This window comes from Catharus ustulatus, chromosome 1, assembly GCF_009819885.2.
Source record: "Catharus ustulatus isolate bCatUst1 chromosome 1, bCatUst1.pri.v2, whole genome shotgun sequence".
NCBI classification, from domain to species: Eukaryota; Metazoa; Chordata; class Aves; order Passeriformes; family Turdidae; genus Catharus; species Catharus ustulatus.
In genome coordinates, this window is record NC_046221.1 from 137,545,965 (window position 1) to 137,569,069 (window position 23,105).

The 23,105-nt window shown below is 45.0% G+C and overlaps 1 protein-coding gene across 4 annotated transcripts; it reads right to left on the bottom strand.

Moving 5' to 3' along the window:
- Positions 1 to 346: 346 nt before the first annotated feature.
- On the bottom strand, positions 347 to 13,383 carry LOC117001459 (G1/S-specific cyclin-E2-like). Of its 4 annotated transcripts, none has more exons than XM_033069860.2 (12): positions 13,320 to 13,383; positions 11,870 to 11,908; positions 11,666 to 11,774; positions 11,423 to 11,479; positions 9,341 to 9,492; positions 7,459 to 7,594; positions 5,304 to 5,450; positions 4,053 to 4,148; positions 3,187 to 3,321; positions 2,430 to 2,541; positions 1,611 to 1,765; positions 347 to 1,214 (listed from the first exon to the last, which is right to left on the bottom strand). In XM_033069860.2, exons 2-12 carry the CDS (start codon positions 11,881 to 11,883, stop codon positions 1,113 to 1,115), a joined length of 1,215 nt encoding a protein of 404 aa, XP_032925751.1. In that variant the 5' UTR covers positions 11,884 to 11,908; positions 13,320 to 13,383; the 3' UTR covers positions 347 to 1,112. The 4 variants fall into 4 exon arrangements, with proteins under 4 accessions (XP_032925751.1, XP_032925740.1, XP_032925731.1 ...); XM_033069849.2 differs by having other exon boundaries at positions 11,423 to 11,482; XM_033069840.1 differs by lacking the exon at positions 347 to 1,214 and having other exon boundaries at positions 1,425 to 1,765.
- Between the last annotated feature and the right edge of the window lie 9,722 nt (positions 13,384 to 23,105).

The window sequence follows — 23,105 nt, forward strand, 5'->3', positions numbered from 1 at the left end:
TGTACAGAAGGCTGGAAGCAACTGCAGCTAGTTCCACAATGGCTTGTTTGAAGAAAACATGAATTCAAGTTTGCCAAGTTGTGAGTGTAATGTGGATGGCACTTGATGCTCTAGTGCAGCACTGTGGGCTGCTCAGTGTCATGTAACACTTGTCCCTGGCTGGCACACATGGGAGCATCATGAAAGAGGGAGGAGGGACTGATGCCCTTCTTTCCCCATACTGCCCTTCATCACAGAAGTGACTCAGAGGTAGTGAATATTCCAAGGAAAACACAGTAGTTAATGCTGTTTATAAACACTGATCACACACAGCTCCACAGTTCAAAATACTGTTCCTATGACATGAGTGGTTGTAGAGTACCTGTGACTCCCTTTATTCCATACCTTCTCCAGTTCTCATGCTGTTCTTTCTTCTTGCAAGTGGGTGGCTGGGGACTGTACTTCTTCCAGTTAGGGTTACTGCAGCAGCAGGTGCTCTGCTGGTACTCTTACCTGAGGTCAGTGATACACTAAAACTGAAGTTTGTGAAAGGCCTAAAGGGCTTTAAATTCATCAGCCTCCTGGGGAGCTGGGATTTGATGCAAGGCTGGTTGCGCTGTCCTGCATGGAGAGAGTGGTTTCAGATGTGAACTGCTTAACCACAGGCCTCTGTAATACTGCACTGGAGCTGGGGGTGCTAACTGACACAAGTGAGCTCTGACCTTACCAGGGAAAGAAAATGGGTCAAGAAGAGGTAATAGGTACAAGCTGTCAATATTCTCCTGCTCATGTAACCCACATTAAAGCAAGTCTGCCATGAAAGCTGAGTGGACAAGTCTTGCCACCCAGCCCTATTAAGAATGTTCTTGAAAGTCTTAAGTTAAGAATTATCACCATTAAGTCACATCAGAATGGACCAAAGCGGTCCAGGCTCTTGTGATAGCAGGGTGCAGTGCTCAGCTGAGCTCTTTTTGTCAAGGCTGTAGGAGGATGCTGGTCTCAGTTTCCATCTGCTGTGTCTTTTACTGCCCAAGTCTTGAATAGCAGTAAGGAGCATGGGTCACCTTTAGTGTGGTCTTGTTCTGAAGCACCAAGTCTTGTTTCTGAATTTGTTCATGACAATAGATTTTCTTTCATTTCTTCTCTGTGCTTTTGGGAGGGGTTATTATTCCTCCTGTTGACACAGGTGATAACTGCCCTGGAGCAGTAGACACTACTCCACTGTTCACTTCTTCCTGTGTATTGGGGAAAGAACACAACAGTTAATACCTGAGACAAGGTCTCCTTTCCTGGGGCAGTAGGAGGCAGCAGTGCTTCCTCACACCACTCATACAATTCAAATGCTCCAGAGTCAGGATACTGAGAAAACCACAGTGACATTGCATAACTAAGTGAAGATTATTCCCTTATAAACACCTCTCCAGTACTGGTAATGCAAGTGTTTGCTTATGACCTGGGAGCGTTAGGGTAAATCATGTGTTGTTTATAGCATGGTGGTTGGGCACTCACTCACCGAGGTGAGCCAGGCCAGGTGCGAGCAGGGAGGTGCTTGGGCCACTCACAGCTGCCTCAGGACAAAGGATGTGTAATGAACTCTCAGCTGCCAAAGTGCACATCCACAAACCACTTACCAGCATGTCCAGATAATTTGTGTGGGTCTGGATATTGTGTCGATCTTCCGCTGCAACCTTCTTAAAGTTCTTCAGCTTCACAGGGACCTTTTTTGCCACATTCACAAAAGGAACCATCCATTGTACACACTCTGAAATGCTGTCCCAATCTAAGCCTAAAGGGTAGAACACAGGAATATATTTAGTAATCATGGGGGAGTTGCACCGTGTTGCAATATGGCCACGAGTTAAAAAACACAGTAAATAATATTGCAGATAAAGATTCAGAAACATCCTCCCAGAAACAGCCAACATTTCCTGATGTTGTTACTTAAAAGGGTGGTAGCTGTGGAGGGTGAAAGGAGGTCACAAGGGCTGTTGTTGCTTTCCGGGGGAGTCTGAAGTGACTTGTGGCTTGAGCACAAGATTGTGGGACATGCTATAAAAAACATACACTGGGTGCTACTGACAGAATGCACAACTGCTTAAGAACTACATTTCAGGAGAAAAAGTGGCCAAATATATAGCTAATGCTCTCCCACACACCTGGAAGTCACAGAGCAAATATTAGCCCAAAAGCAAGAAAAATAAATGTTTCAATTCCTTAGCAAAAGCTGCACTGCTGAAGGAGTTTCTTTCTTTTGAGTCTTTGTAACATCTGAAATAGTGGTAGGAAGTGAAATTAGAAGGAAAAGAAACCCAGGGAACAAATACTAGTGTCCATGTAGGTTTTGGTCTTTGACAGCTTGGTAAACCAATATCCTCTTAAACAGATTTGGGCTTGTGACAACTTCCAAAATGCCCTGCCTAACAAGGCCAAGCTTTACAGAGGCATCTTACCTGAAGCTTTCTTAACTATTTCGATTGAGGTATAGTGGCAGAGCGCTGCAGCAGCTAGTGTTCTGTACTGGAAGTCCAAAGAATTTACATCCAGAATACACAGGTCTAAAAGCTGAGGAAATAAAGAGTAACAAATTTTAACGAGCTGATACTTTATCATGATCCTGTCTCAGAGAGGGCTATGCACACAGCAGTCCTCCTACAGCCTCTGCCCCAGAACAGAGCTGAGCTCCAGGAAGGTGCCATCATAAATTTAAATACTGCCTAGTGCAATATTTACACCACTGAGCTACCCAGCCTCAGTAAGCCTCTCTGAGGCTGGGCTCAATACATGCCCATACAAATGGAACCACAGCACTTCCAAAATAGTCAAAACACTCCCCAGGCTGCCTTGTTGGCAATTACACAGAAACACTGTTAAGGGCAGCAACAGGTACAAACAGCCTAGAGTCCAAAATTATCCACCTTCCTCTCAGAGGTGTCACTGCTCTTTATAGAATGCTGGAATGCACAGTGATTAAAAAAATAAAGTGGATTTTTTAATCTTTCCAGCATATAGAAAAGGGAGACATGAAACACAGGGGTACTTGTCCCCAAAACTGAATTTCTTTGGTGGAGTCAAACTTGCACGTTCCTTAACAAAGTAACAGGCGAGGGGAAACAAGGGAACATTAAGAACAAAGTGGCTTTCAGGGTGTAATATTCAGTTGTGCTTGTCATTGCCCCAAGAACCGTTTTCCAACAGTTTGCTACCTACCTGGGCTATTTGAATGAATTTTTCCTGAGAATACTGAGGTAGCAGCACTTTCGGAACATCCTTCAGAGCATCCACTTGAAGATAGAGGTTCAGCCAAGAGACAATTGTCACTGGACAGAGTTCCCATTTTAAAGCCTGAAAATATTAAACAAACAGTTAAGTGCCTTAAACCACTCACGAATAATTTTGTGATCTGATTTCTTCTATACCTCTGCTGAGATTATTGCACATATCCTTAAAAACTAAAAAATATTTACAACTTCAAGTAGAAATATTCTTTTTAGGTTGCATTCTCGCTGTTTTTTTGAGAAGACTGTGCTAAGATCAGAACAAATCTGTACCCTTTTTCCTGTGCAGTTGGATTTTATATATCTTCTCCATGCAGAAGCTAGGAAATGAATATTATTTCCTCAAGCTTTTGGGCTAGCTGTGTGAACCTGCAGCTCATATCTATTAAAGAATAAATGCATAGAGTCCTGTGCTAGTAAAGATGGATCCTTTCCAAGATGAGGAGCAGCAAGCAGTGTGAGATCTTTGCCTGTCTCTCCAAATGCCCCTGTTCCTAGACAGCAAGGGATGTTGGCAAGTGTAGTACATTACAGTGACAGCCTTCCAGCTTGCCTGTGGCTGGCTGCACTGTTAAGAGCTTTTACATTCACACAAGCATGAAAAACTTGCCCTTTTCTACCAGTCAGGGACTGCATCCCAGCCAGGGTGTCAGAGGTCCACTGCACACACAACAAAGGCTTCACTATTGTGCAGAAACAGGGACAGGTTCCTTTTTCTAAGCAAGTAAGTGACATTAAAACACAAGGCTCAGCTGCAGAGTCTTTCACTCAACACTTGCAAACACAGCAAATTCTTACCTTTAACATAATAAGTTCCATTCTTACAATATCATCTTCACTGCAAGCACCATCAGTGACATAAGCAAATTCCTGTATTTTAGGAGCGTAGATTTCCTTTAAAGGGAGAGAAAACGAAGATGAGTGCATCTCACTGTTCTAAGAAAGGCTGAAAGATACTGGGCAATACTTTTCTGTCCATATTAACATGTTAACATTTCTTATGCTACAACAGTGTTTTTTTCATTATATGAACTGACATGAAACTTACAGGATAAGGAGATAACACATAACCTACTCAAGTTTTAGTATCTGTTGTATAATGCAATGGACTCATTGCAACTCTTTGAGCTTCTGGGGAAATAAATGCTGACCAAGCAATCAGAACACCCTTTCATTTATAGATCTTTCTGCTCAGCCATTCCAATGCTGTAAAAACATACATTATCCCAATTCCCCTACAGATGGCTGGCTGGTACAGGTTACCTGCAATGTCGGTGCTGATGTAATCAAAAAAAAAAAGTGAGAGAAAATTCCACTGTAACTGCCAAAATCCATGGTTAAGGAAATTTTCTAAGCCAGTCATGCCAGATGGGGCCAAGAATAGCTTGGTGTGTAAGACAGCTTGCCAGCAAAACTTCTTCCCTACAGCTGGCTCTGTGATCACCACAGCCCCACACACTTCCTTAGGACAGGTGACTGCTCGTAGGGCACAACCTTGCTTTGGGAATCACAGTGAGATCTGGGGGTTCCAAGATACCAACCCCAGGTTTTCCTGTCAGTCTATGCATTATCCAAAAGTATGCTCTTGGCCATGGATGCAGCACACATGTGAGGTATCACCATTGCTGCACTTAAAACTCGCACTCCACTTCATGGAGGATATCATAAGGGTATCAGCCTGATTGTACAGGCAGTTCAAGACTTAGCCTTGGCTTTGTTCAAGTCCCACACCCATTCCTGAGATTGTTTGCCAACTGCTGTGTATTTGGAAAAAGACAAGACAAAACAAAACTACTTCTAGCCCATTTGCATGCCTTTTGAAGTTTATGTGGTCTCCTTCCCTGCTGCTGGAGAAAGGGAGGACAAAAACTACTCTCCAAGAGACTGACAAATGCACAATTGAAGGAAGAGAAAAAAAATTTCCCTTCTGACCTTCAGTGTTGCACATACACCATCAAGTTCAAAAGATCCAGACAAGAAATAATTGTTATCACTATCTTTGTAGTTACTCCAAATTCTATATCCTCCTCCTGTAACAGGGCTTCTTACCTCAAGTTTGGAGGCAATAAATAATGAGGTAATTCCTATGAGCTGAAGCATGCTCTTGTTAATGTTCTTCTGTGTCAACATGAACCTATCAAAGAAGTCTTGAGCTAGGTAGAAGGTTTCCCGGTGGAGCGCATACACCTCGCACACCTACAGCGGGGGAAACAAACAATTCAGTTTTCTGTTTAAAAACTGTGCATACACATTGGAGTATTCCAGCTTTAACAGCAACATGCAGGTTCACCTTTTGCACACACAGAGCTTCGCATACCAAGGTATGGTAGGATGTAGCGGATAGCACGGCATTGGAAAAGCTATTTCCCATGCTACCACCTAAATGGGAATTTCCTATCATGTACTAACAGACTTCCAAAAATACTTTTTCCAAATCAAATAGTAACCATTTTTCCATTGAAAGAAGAAAGCCTGTTGAGGAAAAAAACCCAACAAAACAGCTACACCTACACATATTAATTACCTTGATTAAGAATACTCTCAAGCCTCAAGCTGAAGTCAAATCCTCACTGAATTCCCAGTAGGTCTGTCCTAGGGCAGAACCACTGAAAAATCAGTCTTTGGCTGTACAGCAAAGAAGCCTGGAAGCTCCTGCTGGAGGGGGCTCTGCTGGCAGGCCAGGAGCACTGCCTGCAGCCCCTCAGGCACACAGCCTCACTAAGCAGGAACAAAACTGCAGGAGCCGCCATCTGCTCAATCCCATTGCTGGTTTCCCTGGCAGGGAGAACTTTTAAATACTCTCATTGTATCCAAGTGTTTCAAATGCCAGTTGAACAAAAAAAAAAGGAGAGTGCCCAGACCTGGAGATCTTAGGGAGAGCCCTACTTTTTCACCTAATCTCTAATTAAATTGGGAGGGGCTATCACATATCCAGCTCATCTGCAACTCCATACCCCTTCCACAACTAGGAAGCAGTTACATATCTATTAATTACTTACAATCTACATATAATAAAAGAAAATCCAAGGAATAGATCCCAGCGGCTGCATTATTTTACTTGGATACAAAGTCAGAATAAAATCTCACTACTACAAGCTATTTCCCAAGACAGGGTTGGAAGTTCATTTGCAGATTACATCCCTTCCTGACCACCAAAAATGCAACTGATTGGCAGAAATAGCACAGCCCCACTCTTTTAGACTTGATATATTGCCAGATAATTAATTTATGTGTTACTCTGATATTATTAACAACTGCTCTCAAGAAGATTCAGAACTAAAACTGTGTAGACAAGGCACACCCATAAATAATGGGCAGTTTCTATAGAATTGCATTTCCGAAACATGTTAAGCAGTATCTGTTATAATGTTACAGAAGAGTGTTAGGAGGAGGTCTCAAAGCTGCTGGGATTTAAATTCACTGTGGCATATAGAACCACTAAGCTGGATGAAAGCAGTGCCCTTGCTGATATTTTTGTTTGGAAATGGGATGATTTCCTAATTCAAGATTTAAAAAAAAGCAACAAATTAATTTAATTGTGGTAATAAGTAAATTCCACATTAGAGGAACTAGTGAAGCACACAATCTGAATGGGTTTTTAAACAGAATGTATTTTAAAAAATACTTTCATTTTTCTTCAAATTCCTTGCTAATATGATTTATTCATAACCTTTTCACATAACAGCTGCCTATATCAAAAACTTTTACTTGTCAGCCATTGATATATTCTGCGCACTTCATATGATGAAATTGCAAATTCACTATGAAATTAGAAAATAGCATCATGGGCTGACACTCAAGAGCTCTTGACATGGTCAGGGTCATAAATCCCTCAATACAGATGCAGTTGTCTCATGGCTATTTAGATACAGTCTACCCCCTAAGTTAGAGATCCATAACTGGTCTGTGTTCAGCAATTTCATTACAAGTGTCTCAAAATGAGATTTGTCTCCCTTGCAGGATGTAGGGTGTCATGAGCAAAAGCTAAGCGCTTTCATTGGCTGTCATGGGGGAAAGTTCAGTGCCTTCTGCCTGGGAAGGCCCAGATGTAGCTCACCAAGAGGATGGAAAGCAGTCACTTGTTCCGTTGCAAAACAGTTTTACCATGTTTTTATAACGGCATATGTTACTATTAGATCTTTCTGTAAAAGCTGCTGCCTACTTCACATGCACAACACTCAGCAAAGTAACTAAAAGTACACACCTCTAAGAGCCAGTCTAGCAGTATCGATCTCATGTGAGGTTGCAAACTAGAATGTAGTGATGTGAAGTGTTTGCAGTGAGCATATCTGTTCTCCTTCGTCAGGATGTTGAGCCAGACGTCTTTGGAATTTCCCCAGCTATGGAATAAAGTTACACAAAGCATTATTAAGTATATACACAATTCACAAAAAAAAAAAAACCCACAAAAAACATAAAAACAGACATTATTTATCATTTACAGACATTCAGAAACAAAAATTCCACATACTGTAAGGCCCTTATGGTAATTGGAAAACTGCAGGAAGACTTGGAACATCTTACATTACCACAACACCAGCTTGCCAAGATCACCAGCAAGTCCAGTTCTACAGAACAGGTAGTAAAACTGAACATGAGCCTCTCAAAGCTGCATGTGCAACCAGAGCTTCCTACTTTGCCTACATATATACCCCTTCTCAGGAAACACAAAGCAAACATAAGTTGTCCAGTTTAGATTGAGAAAACTGGAGTGTTTAAAAGTCACTCATCCATCCCTTTACTTTTCTAGCTTACTTCAAGGCTCAGAAGCAAGCGATTCAGAGAAAAATTTAGTTCTTCTTTATTACTAACTTAATATTTATTATTTATTAGCACTCCAGTCTGTTTGGGAAGATGATGCCTATATCATGAATATGGCTTAATTTGTAATTGTTATTATTAAATTAATTGATACGGGTTTTTCTTAGACGCACTTCTCATCCTGCAGGTACTAAGAGGAAAAGCATGTTAACCAACGAAATTACCATTTCCTACTGAAATTTTTGGACTTATGTATTTACCTTCCCCCAAGCAGAAGCAGAGAGACAGAGTTGATCACTGGTATTGCCTACAAATTTTAACCCAGGTCAGTGTCATTCAGTTGCCCTCCTAAGTTAATAGCTAGGGAGATATTTGCTTGTTTAATGCACAACTCTCTCAGTTTAAGCAGACAGGCATTGAGAAATGACTTGTGATCTTCTTACAGCAGGTTAGGGAAGGATGGAGAAGGTAGGAAAAGTAAATGATCCTCTTATTCAGCTAATCAGAAAAGATGGAGTTCAGCTTTACCAGATGCCTGTCAACAACAGGATTAAGCACCTTGCATGGAACTCTGTATCTGAACATGTCTTTGAGGCAAAGCATCACCTGGCAACATCTCAAAGTTCTGATCCAGTTTGGGCCAGAACAAAAAAATCCCAACCAAAGTATACCTAGAAAGGTTCTCTTAAAGTAATGCTTCCTGTTCTGCTTCTCTTCTCATTCACCTTGGCAGAAATTTTCCTTAACACATTACATACATGCATACCTCTTTCATTAAATGCTAAGCTGATACAAACTCCAACTGGGTACTTATCTAACACACCTGAATGCCTAGGAAATTCTGAAATTGAAAACTGGAATTTAGTCAGCTAAGCTATCTTCCTGCAGAAGGCAACTGTCTAGAACCGTGTCTGCACCAAGTGCATTGCATTAGCAAGCTACCTGCACAGTGATACTGCCACAAGTTTATTTGAACATTTTTAAGTTCTGTAATAAAATTTTGTTAAATATTTTTGGCTGCTCAGTTCCAATAGCACTGAAAGAAGTTTAGTTTAACCATTATGCGCCTCTTAACCACTTAGAGCATACAGTGTTAATTTATAAAAGGACAGCTCTGAAAGGTGAAAACTATCTGTCTGGTGTGTTTATAAGATCAGTGCAAAAATATCCAAACAACCAAACTCAAGAATTTCTGTCTTTTGCTGGTACATCAAATCTTTTGTGGGATAAGGAGACAAGTAGAAGTGTGTATTATATAAACACAATACAACAGATTTTATTAGAGTAGTTCAGATATTAACAATTACTCCATCTGTTAAACTTACTTGAGTTCTGGCAAAGGTGATGGATTTATGAAGAGGTTCCTGAATCTGTATTTTTTGAATCTTGAGAAGTCAGTGGTTACTGGTTCTTTGTGAGGTGTTTCAATAATTATGCAAGGTGAGATGCCTCCTGTTATCGTGGGGGGCCAACAACTCTGCAAAATAAACAAGGTATCTTTTAAATGCTGTTTACTACGAAAGCAAGAAAGGCAAGAAGTAGATTACAGTAACAGCAATGATATATGTAATGTACATTAGTATTTCTGGATCTCAGCATTGATCCAAGTACTGAAACCAAGAAAGATGAAAATTAAAGGCCAACAAAAACTTCCACAGTCAAGATGGAACATGTATAAATAAATTGGATGCATTTGGGAACTCAGCTTTGAGGAAGATGACCGTCTTTAGTTTATGAACCCACAAGTAGCCTATCCATTGCTTGAAAAGCTCAGTTACAGTACAAAAGGAAAATATATTAATTGCTACTAAAACACAAGACATTAGGTTGCTAGTCCTATCTACTTATCTATTCAGAGGGAAAAGAAAAGAGGGGGTGGAGGTTCTACTGTCTGTCAGTGGAAATTTAGCAACTTGTTATCTTCCAGTTTAGTGCTCCAGAGAGGAGCCACCCAACTCAGCTCCAGAGCTAGATACCCACTGAGCAAGCAGCAGCTGCAAACTCTCTCAGCTTGCCAAAGCTGATGGGATGCAATGACTCAAAAGGAGAAGAGTGCAAAGGTATTCATGCAGAAAGCCTTAGAGAAGGAATTCTAGATTACTGTAGTTAACCATCACTCATTTCACTAATGCTTGTTTGGTCGTATGTAACCAATACAAGTAAAGAGGTATCAAATCCCTGGAGCACAAGCAATGCTGTAATGGCTGACAGCCTTCAAAATGGTGACACAGAACTTCAATTATTCTCTGAGGAGTTGAGAGGGAATCCCATTCACAAAGAATGGCAACACCTGTCTCTGAACACAGAAGCTTTTCCTATACAGTTTACATGTAAGGCAAGCTACACAGGACTCCTTAGCACATCTAAACTTATTTATAGCCAGACTGAAGTATCCCAAGGGTGAAGTCACACATTCCAGCAGAATTGACCTTAATGCACGCAGCCAAGAGAAAAGTGAGGTCCTACTCCTCCTTCTCTCCTGTGATCCTCACTGCCCAGATTCCACCCCAATGCTTGTCAGACCCTCTGCTGGGTTGATTTAACTCACTAACCTGACAGAACTTTAACTTATTTTGTAGTGCCAAATTAGCAAGATGAACCTGCATACTGCTTCATTCAAAGAGTGGAGCAAGGCAGGGAATGGAGTGCATGGCCTGCTATCAAGGAGAGAGACAGGGAAGCAGGATTTCCCCCTCTCAGCAAAGATAAGTTGTAACACTTAAGTTTCACCTCAGGTAGAGCTGATGTACTTATGCAGCATTTTTTCCTACTCAAGATTTACAAAGACAACTTCACAATCACAAGAGTTTCGCTTCACCATAGCTGTCCATCTCATTTACTTTGCAAACAGAATAACTACAAACAATATTGCTTGCAAGAGAAAGTTATAATTTTACTAATCTGCTTTAAAGTAGAAAAACATAAGGCACATCAGTTTTAAGAATTTCCTGTGTTAGTGAAAACACACTCCTAAATTGATTTAAATAATCAAAAGATCTGTTAAATGAAAGTAAAGATGTTCTGCAAGGTGATGAATCTTAACTAAATGGTCATGAAACCACACCTGAAGTTAAAACAAGTGCAGTGATCTTGTTTAGACTTGCCTCTAGGCCTTACCTGCTCAGTACATGGAATAGTTCTGAAATATCTGGGCTTATTCTCTTTTTTTCACCTAACCTTACTCTGCAGTGGGTTTTACATTGAAGGACCTTTTATCTGCAACCAAGTCACGTGTAAAAAAGCCAAAACAGATAAAAAGGTGCTAAGCTCCCATAGTTTTTAAGTATCTGAAAATACAAACTTCCCCTATTCAGTACTTTCTGGTGTGGAATGTGTGATTTCACACCCACCAACAAACCAGACAAACTCCATTACCTAGCTTGAAATGGTATTCAGGACTGAATTACCTTAATTTCATATTGATGTTTTTTAGCAATTTTCCCATCTTCTTTTTTCTTAATCTCCTGCTGAGAAGAGAGACACACATCAATACATCAACAGTGGCAAGCACACCCTCCCAAAGCTCAGGCAAACTCTTGCTACCCCTGCCCCACTTTGTAACTTGGCAAACTAAAGATTGTCCCATCCAAATGCACTGGAGAGCTTCCAGTATCATCCAGCTTTCCAAGTTGCCCAAATGGCCCGCTGACCTCTGCTGTTCTCCTTTTTCTGGTCTGGAGATAATCTAGTGCTTGCAGTTCTTGTGAAGCTTCTTCTTGACAGGACAGTGGTTGCTGCTGTTTGGCTTGCAGACGGCTACTGCAAAGAGCAAAGAGTAAAAAGGCATGAGACATTAGGAGAGCAGCAGTTGTTAGATTAGTACAGATACTCTTAGTACAGTGCTAACAGCTTACCTGCGCCTTGACATCTTCTTTGGGCTATAAGATCTCTACCTGGAACAAAGTAATAGGATAAGCACAGTTAGTTCTCACAAAATCAGAAACAAGTTCCCTACTTTGCATAATGAACTCATCACAAAGAGCAGCATGGTTCACACAGCTCAAACAGAAGGGCACACTAGCCTGAGGAATGCCCGAGTAGAGTATGACTGTGGTATAAAAGCACATGCAGCCCCGTGTCCCAGGGTGCCCAGGTATGCCAGCAGTTTAGCTCAGGCTGCCTGGGCGTGGGGGCAGGGAAGTCATAAAGGGACACTTCCCACACAGGAGGATGAGGGGAGTCCCTGGGGCTGTGACCCCACTAGTCCCCCCACACCGTCCATTCCAGGCACCCACACAGACACACGTCTGGACGCTGCCGCTCCCTCCGGGGCGATGCCCCCACACCTGCCGGGATGGCCGGGCCGCGATGGGCCGGGCCGGGCGCCGCCGCCCGCGCTCCCGCCGCGCCGGTTCCGCGCCAATTTCCAGCGAGCGGGGAGGCGGCGGCGGCCTGTGCCGGGGTCAGGCTGGGCTGGGGGCACCGCCGGCGCCCGCCCTGCCCTCCCCGAGGGGCGATCCGACACCCACCCGCTCCCGAGGGTGCTGAGGGGACGCGGGAGGGCAGGACCGCCGCCCCGCCCCCCCCCGCGCTCCCGCCTGGCTGAGAGCGCGGCTCCCTCCAAAACCTGAGGGGGAAGGAAGGGGCTGCCGGGACGGCGCCTCACACGCGGGGACACCCACCCCCCGCCGGGACACCCCTCAGCGGGACCCCCGGAGCAGGGAGAGGGGCTCTGAGGGGCTGTCCCCACAGGCACCCCGCTCCCAGGGCCAGGCGGGGGAGCCGGGTCCCGCCGGGGTGCGGCGCAGGCGGGCGGTCGGGGTCAGCCCGCCAAGCTGCTCGGCCGGCATCCCCGCCCCCAGCGCGCCGGGCTCCCTCCAAAACCGGGCAGCCCGCCCCCCGCGGGGCTCTCTGCGATGGGGCGGGGGGCGGCCGATGGCGGGATCCCGCCGGGACCCCGGCCCACCGCGCTGCTCCCTCCGCGGGTGCCCACCCGGGCCATCGCCACTCTCCGCTCCCCGCGGATGGGGCCGCCCGCGGGAACATCTCCCCCCAGCCCTCCTCAGCCACTCTCCCTCCAAAACGCTGCCCGGGCGGGCGGGCAGCCCGCCTCACCGCTCCCGGTCACGACTGCCGGTCACCCCGCTCCCGCCTCACTGCTCCCAGCCACCGCTGCCAGTGTCCGTCTCAGCCCCCCAGCACCGGCACCGTGTCTGCCGGTACCGGTACCGCCACCACCACTAGTACTACCATCATCACCACCATCCTCAACACCGCCACCACTACCATCATCATTAACACCATCAACATCATCAATATCATTATTATTATCACCCTCATTGCCCAGCCAGCCCCCGTGCTCACCGGCGGGACCCCCGCACACCTCCGCCGCTGCCGCCCGGGCCGCGCTGCTCAGCTGGCGCCGGCGCCAACCCGCTATATAGCGCGGCCGGGCCCGCGCTGCGCATGTGCGAGGGCGGCAGGCGGCTTCCCCGCCCGTCCGCGCCCGCGCCCCGCTCGCCCCAGCGCCGCCCCTGTGCCGCGGGGCCGCGCCGACCCCCGCACCCCGCGGGACACCCGGCGCCTCGGCCCGGCTGCCCGGGCTCCGCCGGCAGAGGCGTCCGGGAGAGCGCCAGGCAGCGCCGGGAGGAGCGCTGCCATCGCTGCCGCCGCCCGCTGCCCCGGCACCTCTCCGCCACCCGGCGCCGCTGGCGGGGGGCACCCCCGACACCATTACCCCGCTCCGGTCCGCTCCATCGGTACCCGGGCTCCGCCGGGACAGCGGCAGCTCCGCCGGCGGCTCCGCGCGCCCAGCGGGTCTCAGCCCGCCCGCCCCGGGGCGGGGCCGCCGGCCGAGCCGCCAATGGCAGCGCGCGGAGCCGCGGCAGCGTGCGGCGGCCCGGGATGTAAACACGGCACGCCCGCCGCCGGCCCGCCGCGCCTGTCAGCCCCCGCCGCGGACCGGCCTGCCCGGCCTGCCGGGCCTCACGGGGCCGGTACCACCGACACCCCGCGGCACCGGCCTGCCAGCCCCCGCCGCGGACCGGCCTGCCCGGCCTGCCGGGCCCCACGGGGCCGGTACCACCGACACCCCGCGGCACCGGCCTGCCAGCCCCGCCGGGATGGTACCGCCGACACCCCGCACCGTGCGCCCCGCGGCACCGGCCTGCCCAGCCTGCTCGGCCCCCCAGGCCGGTACCGCCGACACCCCTCACGGCGGTGGTGGCCGGCAGCCGCGGGCTGTCGCACAGCGCACTGCACGGGGGTGGAATGACCTTCTCACTCTCTAGGAGCACCTGAAAGGAGTTGTAGCCAGGTAGGGGTTATCCTCTTCTCCTGAGTAACAAGTGACAGGGCAAGAGGACAGAGCCTTGGCTGTACCGGGGAGGTTGGGGATGGATGTTAGGGAGAATTTCTTCACAGAAGAGGTGGTTAGACATTGGAATGGACTGTCCAGGGAGGTGGTGGAGTCACCATCCCTGGAGGTGTTTAAGGAAAGACTGGATAGGGCACTTAGTGCCACAGTCTGGTTGACATGGTTTGTTCAGAGGTTGGACTTGATGATCCCAGAGTTCTTTTCCAACCTAATTACTTCTGAGATTCTGTGCTAGCTGAAGACAGGTCTCCCTCAAGCACAGCCTCCATGACATCCCATGGACAAGCCCTATCACCTACAGAGCCGCTTTCCACACCAGCCAGCCAGGCCCATCACTGCCCCTCAGGGTTCCACCGTGTCCAAGGCAGCAGGGCCCTGCAGGAGCACCCACCCTCCAGTCCCCTTCTCCAGCAGACGATGCTGAAGCTCACCCTCAGTGCTAGCACAGCTTCTGATAACATCAGTCAGTGGTTGCAGGGAGTTTTCTTAATACATACGCTAAAAACCCAAAAATAAAACCCACACTACCCCAAAAGCAACCAAACCCCACAGCACCATAGACCTAGCAGTCTTGTAGTCAGATACTTTTCTTTAAAACCCCCAGTTCAGGGCACCTGCAGCCGTTTTGCTGATGAGGAACAATGGGCACTTTCTTGTAGTGCTGAGCACATGTACTGCAAAACAGACAAAGAGAAGCCACAGCGCCTTCAAGTAAATCCACTTTTTTTTTCCATTTATTTATCTTTTCCCAAGTGTAACATTATTAAAGGATAAACACAGGTTTAGTCTCCAAGTATATATTATAGTACAGTAATTTCACGATTATAAGCCGCACCATTTTGACTAAAATTTTGGTCCGAACCCAAAGTGCGGCTCATAATCAGGTGCGGCTTATATATGGACAAAGAACAAAAAGTTGCTGTTTTAGTTTGGAGGACAGGTGTCTGCTGAGAAAGGCAGGAACTTCTCTTTGAAATGGAGAATGTAAACCCCCTCCCTCCAAATTATTATCATTTGGAAATCAAGGGGCTTTCAGGCAAAAATATGGAAATTAGGAATAACAGTTCTTTTCTAGGGAAATCAAAATAGAAATACAGTACTACAAAGAAACAAACTCCAAACCCTGACAAAGTCAGAGTGCAACCTGACACCCATCAGGCAGGGTGTTGGTAGCAGTCCCATTAAATGGTGGTTGCATCCTCCTACAGTGACAGATGTGATTCAGTTGGAGCAGTGCTCCTGTAGAAGGTGCAGTTTCCCTCCGGAGGTCCAGTGGTGATGTGGAGAAATCCGGTTTTCCTCTGGAGTCCAGTGGAGAAAGGGGCTACCTTAGTGTCCCAAAGCCTCTGTTTTTATCTTGGTAAGAAATGTTGGGCTCTTCCCCCTGGTTGGAGCAACTTTCAATGGGATGCAGTAATTTTATCAGTCACACAGTGGGACTCAATGGGCCATTAGCAGAAAATGACTCCCTGGAGGAAGGATGGGGTGTGAAAAGATAAAGAACAATGCCCCGCCTGGTTTCAGTGGATGGCCCATTAGCAGAATATCTGCCATTGAGATAAGGATCACTGTCCCCACCCTCAACAGATGGTGATAGAATAGATACCTTTTATCACACTCTGTATTGTAACGTGCAGCTTATAATCAGGTGCGGTTTATATATGGACAAAGAATGAAAATTTGCTCGCACCCGGAAGTGCGGCTTATACTCTGTGCGGCTTATAATCGTGAAATTACTGTAATTGAACATAATACCCAGGTGCTTACCCTCCGGTGGCTTCGCCATTGTAAAGGCCAAGAAGAAAAGCAGTGCAGCCCACCAAGGCAGAAATGTCAGAGTAGGGTCACTGGCAGCAGTTTAACAGGTCCCAAATTTTGGGTACTAAGGGCCATTACTCAGCTGTGTGTCCTTACAGCGCCTCATGAAGTGGGGACAACAATTCCTGGAAACTTCAAGTAAAGCACTGACATGTTGCAAGATGGACCTTGCAGCCAGCCACCTCAGCTCTGCAAAATGTCTGTTCCAGACCTTGCCATGAAGAAATCTGCTAGCTGTGGCACAAAAGGAATGTAAAAGAGCCCAAAACTCTGTCATTTAAAGAATCTTTTGTCAACTGAATATATTGCATCAGCTCATTGCAAGAAATCTAACCTGTATCATAGTTCAGGATGCCTGCAGTAGGTATGCAGGTATCTCTTCTAGTTGATTTCCACTGGAATCCACCAGCAAGATTCATCCTGCTGTCTGGAAGTTTATCTCCTGCTCCACTGACTACAAATAAAAGGTGGTCCCCTGAATATGGGCAAACTTGACCTAACTGACCTCCTGCCTTTAGCTGACCTGCTGAAGTTGAAATACTACCATAACTAATTTGTTAAAAACAACTGAAACTTCAGCTAGCAAGAGAAGAGAGGCAAATTATCTTTTTTCCCTAAAACCTCTACCCTTCAGTGATGCCTGATTAGGGCTTGTTGGCAACCAGGCTCCACACAGCAAATTGGGTTTGTACATCAGGAACAACTTCCATGGCACACTGTGGAACAAGAATACTGCAAGGGGAATGGTAGCTAAAAATTGAATGGGTCTGGTTGGCCATGAATAGGTCTCAGCACAAAGACTGTAATGATTATGCTGCTTATTTTTCTAGACCTTTTGATGTGAGCTGTTGCAGATCACCTGCCACATTTTTGTGGCTTTGATTCCGTAGTGGAAAATGCACTAGGTCCCAGAAGCGTTCCCCATCCTGCTAGCAACTTTTCCCATAAATTTTCATCAGTTAAAAAATCCCACAAAACAACCAACCAAACCAAACCTCCAGAAGCTAATGTGCAATCAAATCCTGCAGCAGACAGTGAAATTATGATTTTAATACAAGCTAACACACTGACCTTTTGATGTGGCAATAAGACTGGAGTTAGTCCACGCTGGGACATTTCCAAGTGGATTGACACAGTACATCCTCTTTCACTGTGTGGATGCCTCCTTAAGGAAGATGAATGTAGGAGATTTTTTCAAGCTACTAGAAATATACTACTGCTGAGCAATAGTTGTGCTGGGATCTGTCAAGTCCTTTTAGATTAGTCTAGTGGTTTCCTTTCTTTTTTTTTCCCCAATTACCCGTTGTAGGTATGCTCTCGAGAAGGTGCTAAAACCTTCCAAGTTTACACACCTGAGGTTGTTTTTCTTGGTTATCCTTTTATGGATCTATATGAAGGAGCCTCAAATCTACCAAGGATCTAAAATGCACAGGTCTAAAGTTGTGAGGATCAATCTAGTCAGTGTGTGCTCAATACTGCTTTTCTCTCAGAGAGTTTCTGAACCTATTTGGTTGTTCCCAAGGAAAGAAGCAGAATATCATCAGAATATTTTCATACAGCTCCACTGTGATCTGGGCACAAAAATAGCATGGAATATCATGTCCCATATTCCTCCTACCTTGCAGTAAGTATATTGCTGTGGTCATCTGCTTGTGCTTTGCCCTTTTCAGTCACAGCCATTTTGTCAAAGCTGTTTGTCTTGGTTTGAAAGGCAGGTGCCTGCTGAGAAAGGCAGGAGCCTCTCTTGAAATGGAAAATTAAATCCCTTCCCTCCAAATAATTATAATTTTGAAATTAAGGAGCTCTCAGGCAAAGATATGGGAATATAAATTACAGTTCTTTACTAGGAAAATTAAAATAGAGTAATACAAAAAACCCAAAACACAGACCAAGTCAGAGTACAACTTGACACCCTGTCAGGCAGGGTGTTGGTAGCAGTCCCATTAAATGGTGGCTGCAGTCCTCCTGGAGTGACAGATGTGGTTCTGTTGAAGTAGTGGCCTGTAGAAGGGTGCAGTTGGAAAGGTTCAGTTTTCCTCTGGAATCCAGGGGAAAAAGCCTGATGTTCCAAATATCAGATGTAGCAAATGCTTGGCTCCTCCCCCTAGGTGGAGCATCTCACAATGGGATGATGTAATTTTATCAGTCATACAGTGGGACTCAATGGCCAATTAACAGAAGATATCTCCCTGGAGGAAGGATGGGTCCTAGAAAAGATAAGGATCACTGCCCCACCTGGTTTCAACAGGTGGTGATACAATACATACCTTTGGTTACATCCTGCATTGCAGCCCAAGGTAGTTAAGGGAAAGGCCTGCTCTGGTGTGGATGAACTTCACCGTTTTTAAGAGGAGTTTTAGGGTTCTTTAAGGCTCCAGATACATAGCCTAAACAAAGCACCATTAAAGCTTTATACCTCCTCAAGAGAAATACTTTACCAGGAAGTTGCACCCTTCCATAAAGGTTTTTTTTTTCCTGTTGAAGAGCATGAGACAGCCTGAAACCCCTGAGGTTTAGAAAACCCTTGTTTTCTATTATAACCTACAATATTCTACTTTCCTGTTTGTTTCATTCATTTTCACAGAATCACAGAATGGGTAAGGTTGGAAAGGAGCACACTGGGTCGTCTGGCTCAACCTCTCTGCTCAAGCAGGGTCATCCAGAGCACATGGACAGGATTGCATCCAGAAAGTCCTTAAATATCTCCAGCAAGGGAAACTCCACAACCTCTTTATTTTTAAAGAAGGCATGATGCAGTTTAATATGCATTAAGGAGTATTTTTAAGACCTTAAAAGATTGATTTGTTTTGTGGTTTGTTTGGGTTTTTTTCCCTGATTTGGGGGGGAGAGAGCTCATATTACTGTTATTTAGAACCTGTTAGCTGAAATATAGCAGAGTAAACCTTCAGTCATAAGCAAATTAATATATATTTCTAAGGCAAACACCAGCAACAGAGAGCACAGACAAAGACCAACTATTGATAAGCAGGTTGTGTAGCAATCAAATCAGCTTAAGACATCCAAACTAAGAGTTTTAACTAAAAGATAATAACTGAGAATTATTTTAATAATAGAGGAAGAAAACTCAAGTAGAGATCAAGAATAGTTACTAGTTCCTTTACAATTTACAGTGTCAAACCTTGAACAGTATAGCTTGATACAAGGATTTCCTCTTTGAATTAAGTTTTTGAAGGCACACTTTTAAAGGAGGTGGGGAGTCAGAGTCACCAGCCTTTTAAACTCACATTCAGAAGTAGATGGTGTCACTTCACAGCAGTTATAAAGCAAACCAATGGACTATGTCCTTCTGGCTCTTGCTAGTAGCCTGCCTCTTTTTTTCTTGAGATCATGCACCTTTTCTTATTAGAACGAATCTTGGAAAAAACGTTCTCTTGTCCCAAAAGCCCTTTTATGTGGAAAGCACTTTATTCGTGTCCATGAAAACTCATATTAATGTCAGAGACCAATAGCCTTTCCTGTACATAAAGATTTAAACTCCTGCTGTGAACACACCAAAGGTGAAACACATTTAAGGAACAATTCTTACACTTGATCTCCTGAGCAAAGCCCACAGTCACACCCCAGTAGGGATAGCTTCTCCCCAGTGAGAAGGAGCACCCGTAACTAATAGCCAAGCACTGAGTTTATCTTCACCTAGCTGTGTGTTGAATCTCTTATCTGAAGCACAAGGAAATAACAAGACACACTTGCCTCATGTTTTCCAGTACTGCTTAACCACTGGTCTGCAAGTGTGACACCTTTTGAACCAGGAAATAACTAAGTAAAGGAAAATAAAGAATATGGAGTCACAGAAAAGAGCCATGTAGAAGACAAGTAGGACCATAATACAATATTTTTAAAAACTGAAACAGCTTAATTTATCCTAGGGTCATCTCCTAGGCATGTAAGGAGATACCTCTTTACCCTGCTGCCAGGAGAAGCAGACAGCTGGCTACAGGGGAAGGCTTTCTTCTCCCTGGCTCTGCCTGTGACCTGGGAGTATATGGGGTTCTTCATCCAGACAACTCACAGCACCTCATTAAACCTACAGCTGCCCAGCCCTGGGCTCAGGACTTTCCCTTCCAAGCCTGCAAGGTGAAAAGTGTTTACTGCTGATGCTCCAGCTTCCAAGTACCATAGCTAACACCTTTTTAAGACTTATGATTCCCCATAGCCTCTAGCTTTGCCATGTTTAGGGGACACCAAGAATCTCTCCACTGGCAAAGGTGATAGGAGATAACTCCACCCCAAATTATCTGCCATTAATAAAACATATATACTCATTCAGGTGTTTGCCAGTTTGTTGCCAGCCACGGAAGCCATATTTTTCTCCCCATTTAATACAAGACACATTTGTAGAATTATAGAATCATTAAGGTTAGAAAAGACCTCCAAGATCATTAAGTCCAACCTTTGACTGAGCATCACTTTATCAACCAAACCATAGCACTAAGTGATACATCCAGCCATTTTCTTGAACACATCCTGGAATGGTGACTCAACCAAGTCCCTGGACTTCTGACACTGGGAATTGCTGCTCCTGTCCCTATAGGAGGTGATGTTTGGACACAACATTTGAGTGTTGGACACAACAATTTGAAGTCTGTAGAGAAACAAGAATAGACCTGTGGCACAGCCCATGTCTGCAAGCTGAGATCTAAAGCCTTCTCCTAGCCTAGTTTTGTTACTCTTATCTATTTGGAGTTAGTTTTGTTTGTTTGTTTTGTTGTTGATGTTGTTGGGGTTTTTTAAATTATTATTCCTTTTCCTTAGCTTACTCATGAAATTACAATAGTTATTTCCCTTATTAAGGTATTTGAGTGTTCATTTATCAGTCTGCCCCACAGGAATTTTGAGCAAGTCAAGAGACTTCTGAAGTATTAGTTATACAGCAGCATATTATATATATAGCACTACTCCAGAACAATATTTTCATCAAGAAAAAGCTGTCTGCAAAATGTATCCTCTTAAGTCTCAGATCATGACCACATCATGGGAATAACAGTGCCACAGCATCAGCATGTTCTTTTGATGAATCATTCCTACATGTTCCAAAAAGCCCAAACTTTCCTTGCAAGTGTCACTCAATAACAGTCATGATATTTTGTGGCTGTGAACATGCACCAGAACTCAATGAGACAAAGAAAGGAAAAACTGAATGACTTGATGAGGAAACATAGTAATTATGGTTCTCTCTGACATTTAACACTGCTGAAGGCACTGTATCAGAGACATACAAGGATTTATATAGACAGAAACTAGAATGAAAAGTGACAACTTAAGCCAATAGTTACACTGATGCAACCCTTCATACAAACATCTTTGCTTCAGCACAGAGAAGTTTCAAAAAACACTAGTTCATGGTGTTTTGGAGACTGTCCAAGCTGAAATTTAAAAGTTGCACCAGGTCTGAAATAAGCAGCCCCAAAAGGAGCACCATCAGCTTAACTATGTTAGGTTATCTGTGTAGATACAATAATACAAGCATAATTGATCAAACTTTCTCCTGAAGAATACTCTACAGCTCTCAGCATAGCCTTGCTGCTTTGATAAACATACAGGACAAAATCTACATTTCAGAGGCAAAGACTGTACTCAGTTCTTGCTCTAGGAAGATGGATGCTTTGTTGCACAAATACCTTTTCACTGCTGTCAGTTAAACAGATCATTTTGTCACCCTGCTTGTTTGGTGGGTGAGAATTAAAGCAGAAACTACTTGTAGCAACTCAGCCCATACAAATCTATGGAAGCCTGCATACAGTGTGCTGAGACAGCTGGCTGAAGTAATTTCAAGACCATTCTCCATGATCTTTGGAAAGCCACAGAGATCAAGGATCTGCAGTGGCTGGAGCCAAAAAACCCCACACATTCACAGTTTCAGAAAAAGCCAAATAACAATGTGGTGAAGATCATTGTACCCATTTCTTACATGCAAGGATTTCCTGTATTTCAGCTTGTGCACACTGCCTTTTGTCCTTTCATTAGGCACCACTAGAGAAGAGCCTGGCTCTGTTGTCTTTATTGGCCCCTTCAGCTGTTTATATACCTTGACTTTTTTTCTTATATACCCCCAGACTTTTCTTCCCCAGCCTGAACAATCCCAGCTCTCATCCTCTCCTGATTGTTTCACTCTTCAATCCTATGATTCCCTGGCCTCTTACTGGATACCCTCTAGTACATCCACATCCTCTCATCCTGGGAGCTCTAACAGTGTAAGGATCCTGCATTGATAGGGTGCACCAGTAAAACAACCTTGCAGCTTGGCTTCATGTGACTGATCACAGCACTTTGAACACAGGGTTCAGCCAGCTCTCCTGCTCACCATCTGGTTCACACAGTCCATAATTCATCACTTTGGGAAGATGTTATGGAGGTCAACGTCAAAAGCCTTGATAAAGGCAGACTAACAACATCCACCACTCTCCCCTCATCCCCTGAGCCAGTTATCTAAGGCTCAGTACTGTAGAAGGCTATCTGGTTGTCAGGCATGCTTTTCCTTCCATAAGTCCATTCTGACTACAACTAACCACCTTCTTGTACGCTTTGGAACTGGTTTCCAGGACTGTTTGCACCATTACCTTCCCAGACATCAAGGGAACAGTCTTGCTCCCCTGTATCTTGTCTGCCTCAAGGATAGGAAGGACACTTGCTTTTCTCCAGCCCCCAGGAATCCTGTCCATTTTTCTTAATTGTTAAGAACAGCTTCACAAAGCTATCAGCCAGCTCCTTCATCAGTCATGGGTGCATCCATAAAACTGTGTATGATGCATTTCTTACCTTGAGACTTCTCATCCAAGGGTTGATCTTCATTGCTTTTGCATTTCCCACGGGCATCAGGAGCGTGCAATCCCAAAGGATGGTCTTCCTAGTAGACACCAAGGCAAAGAAGACATGGAGTACCTCAGCCTTCTCCATGTCCAAAGAAGACATGGAGTATCTCAGCCTTCTCCATGTCC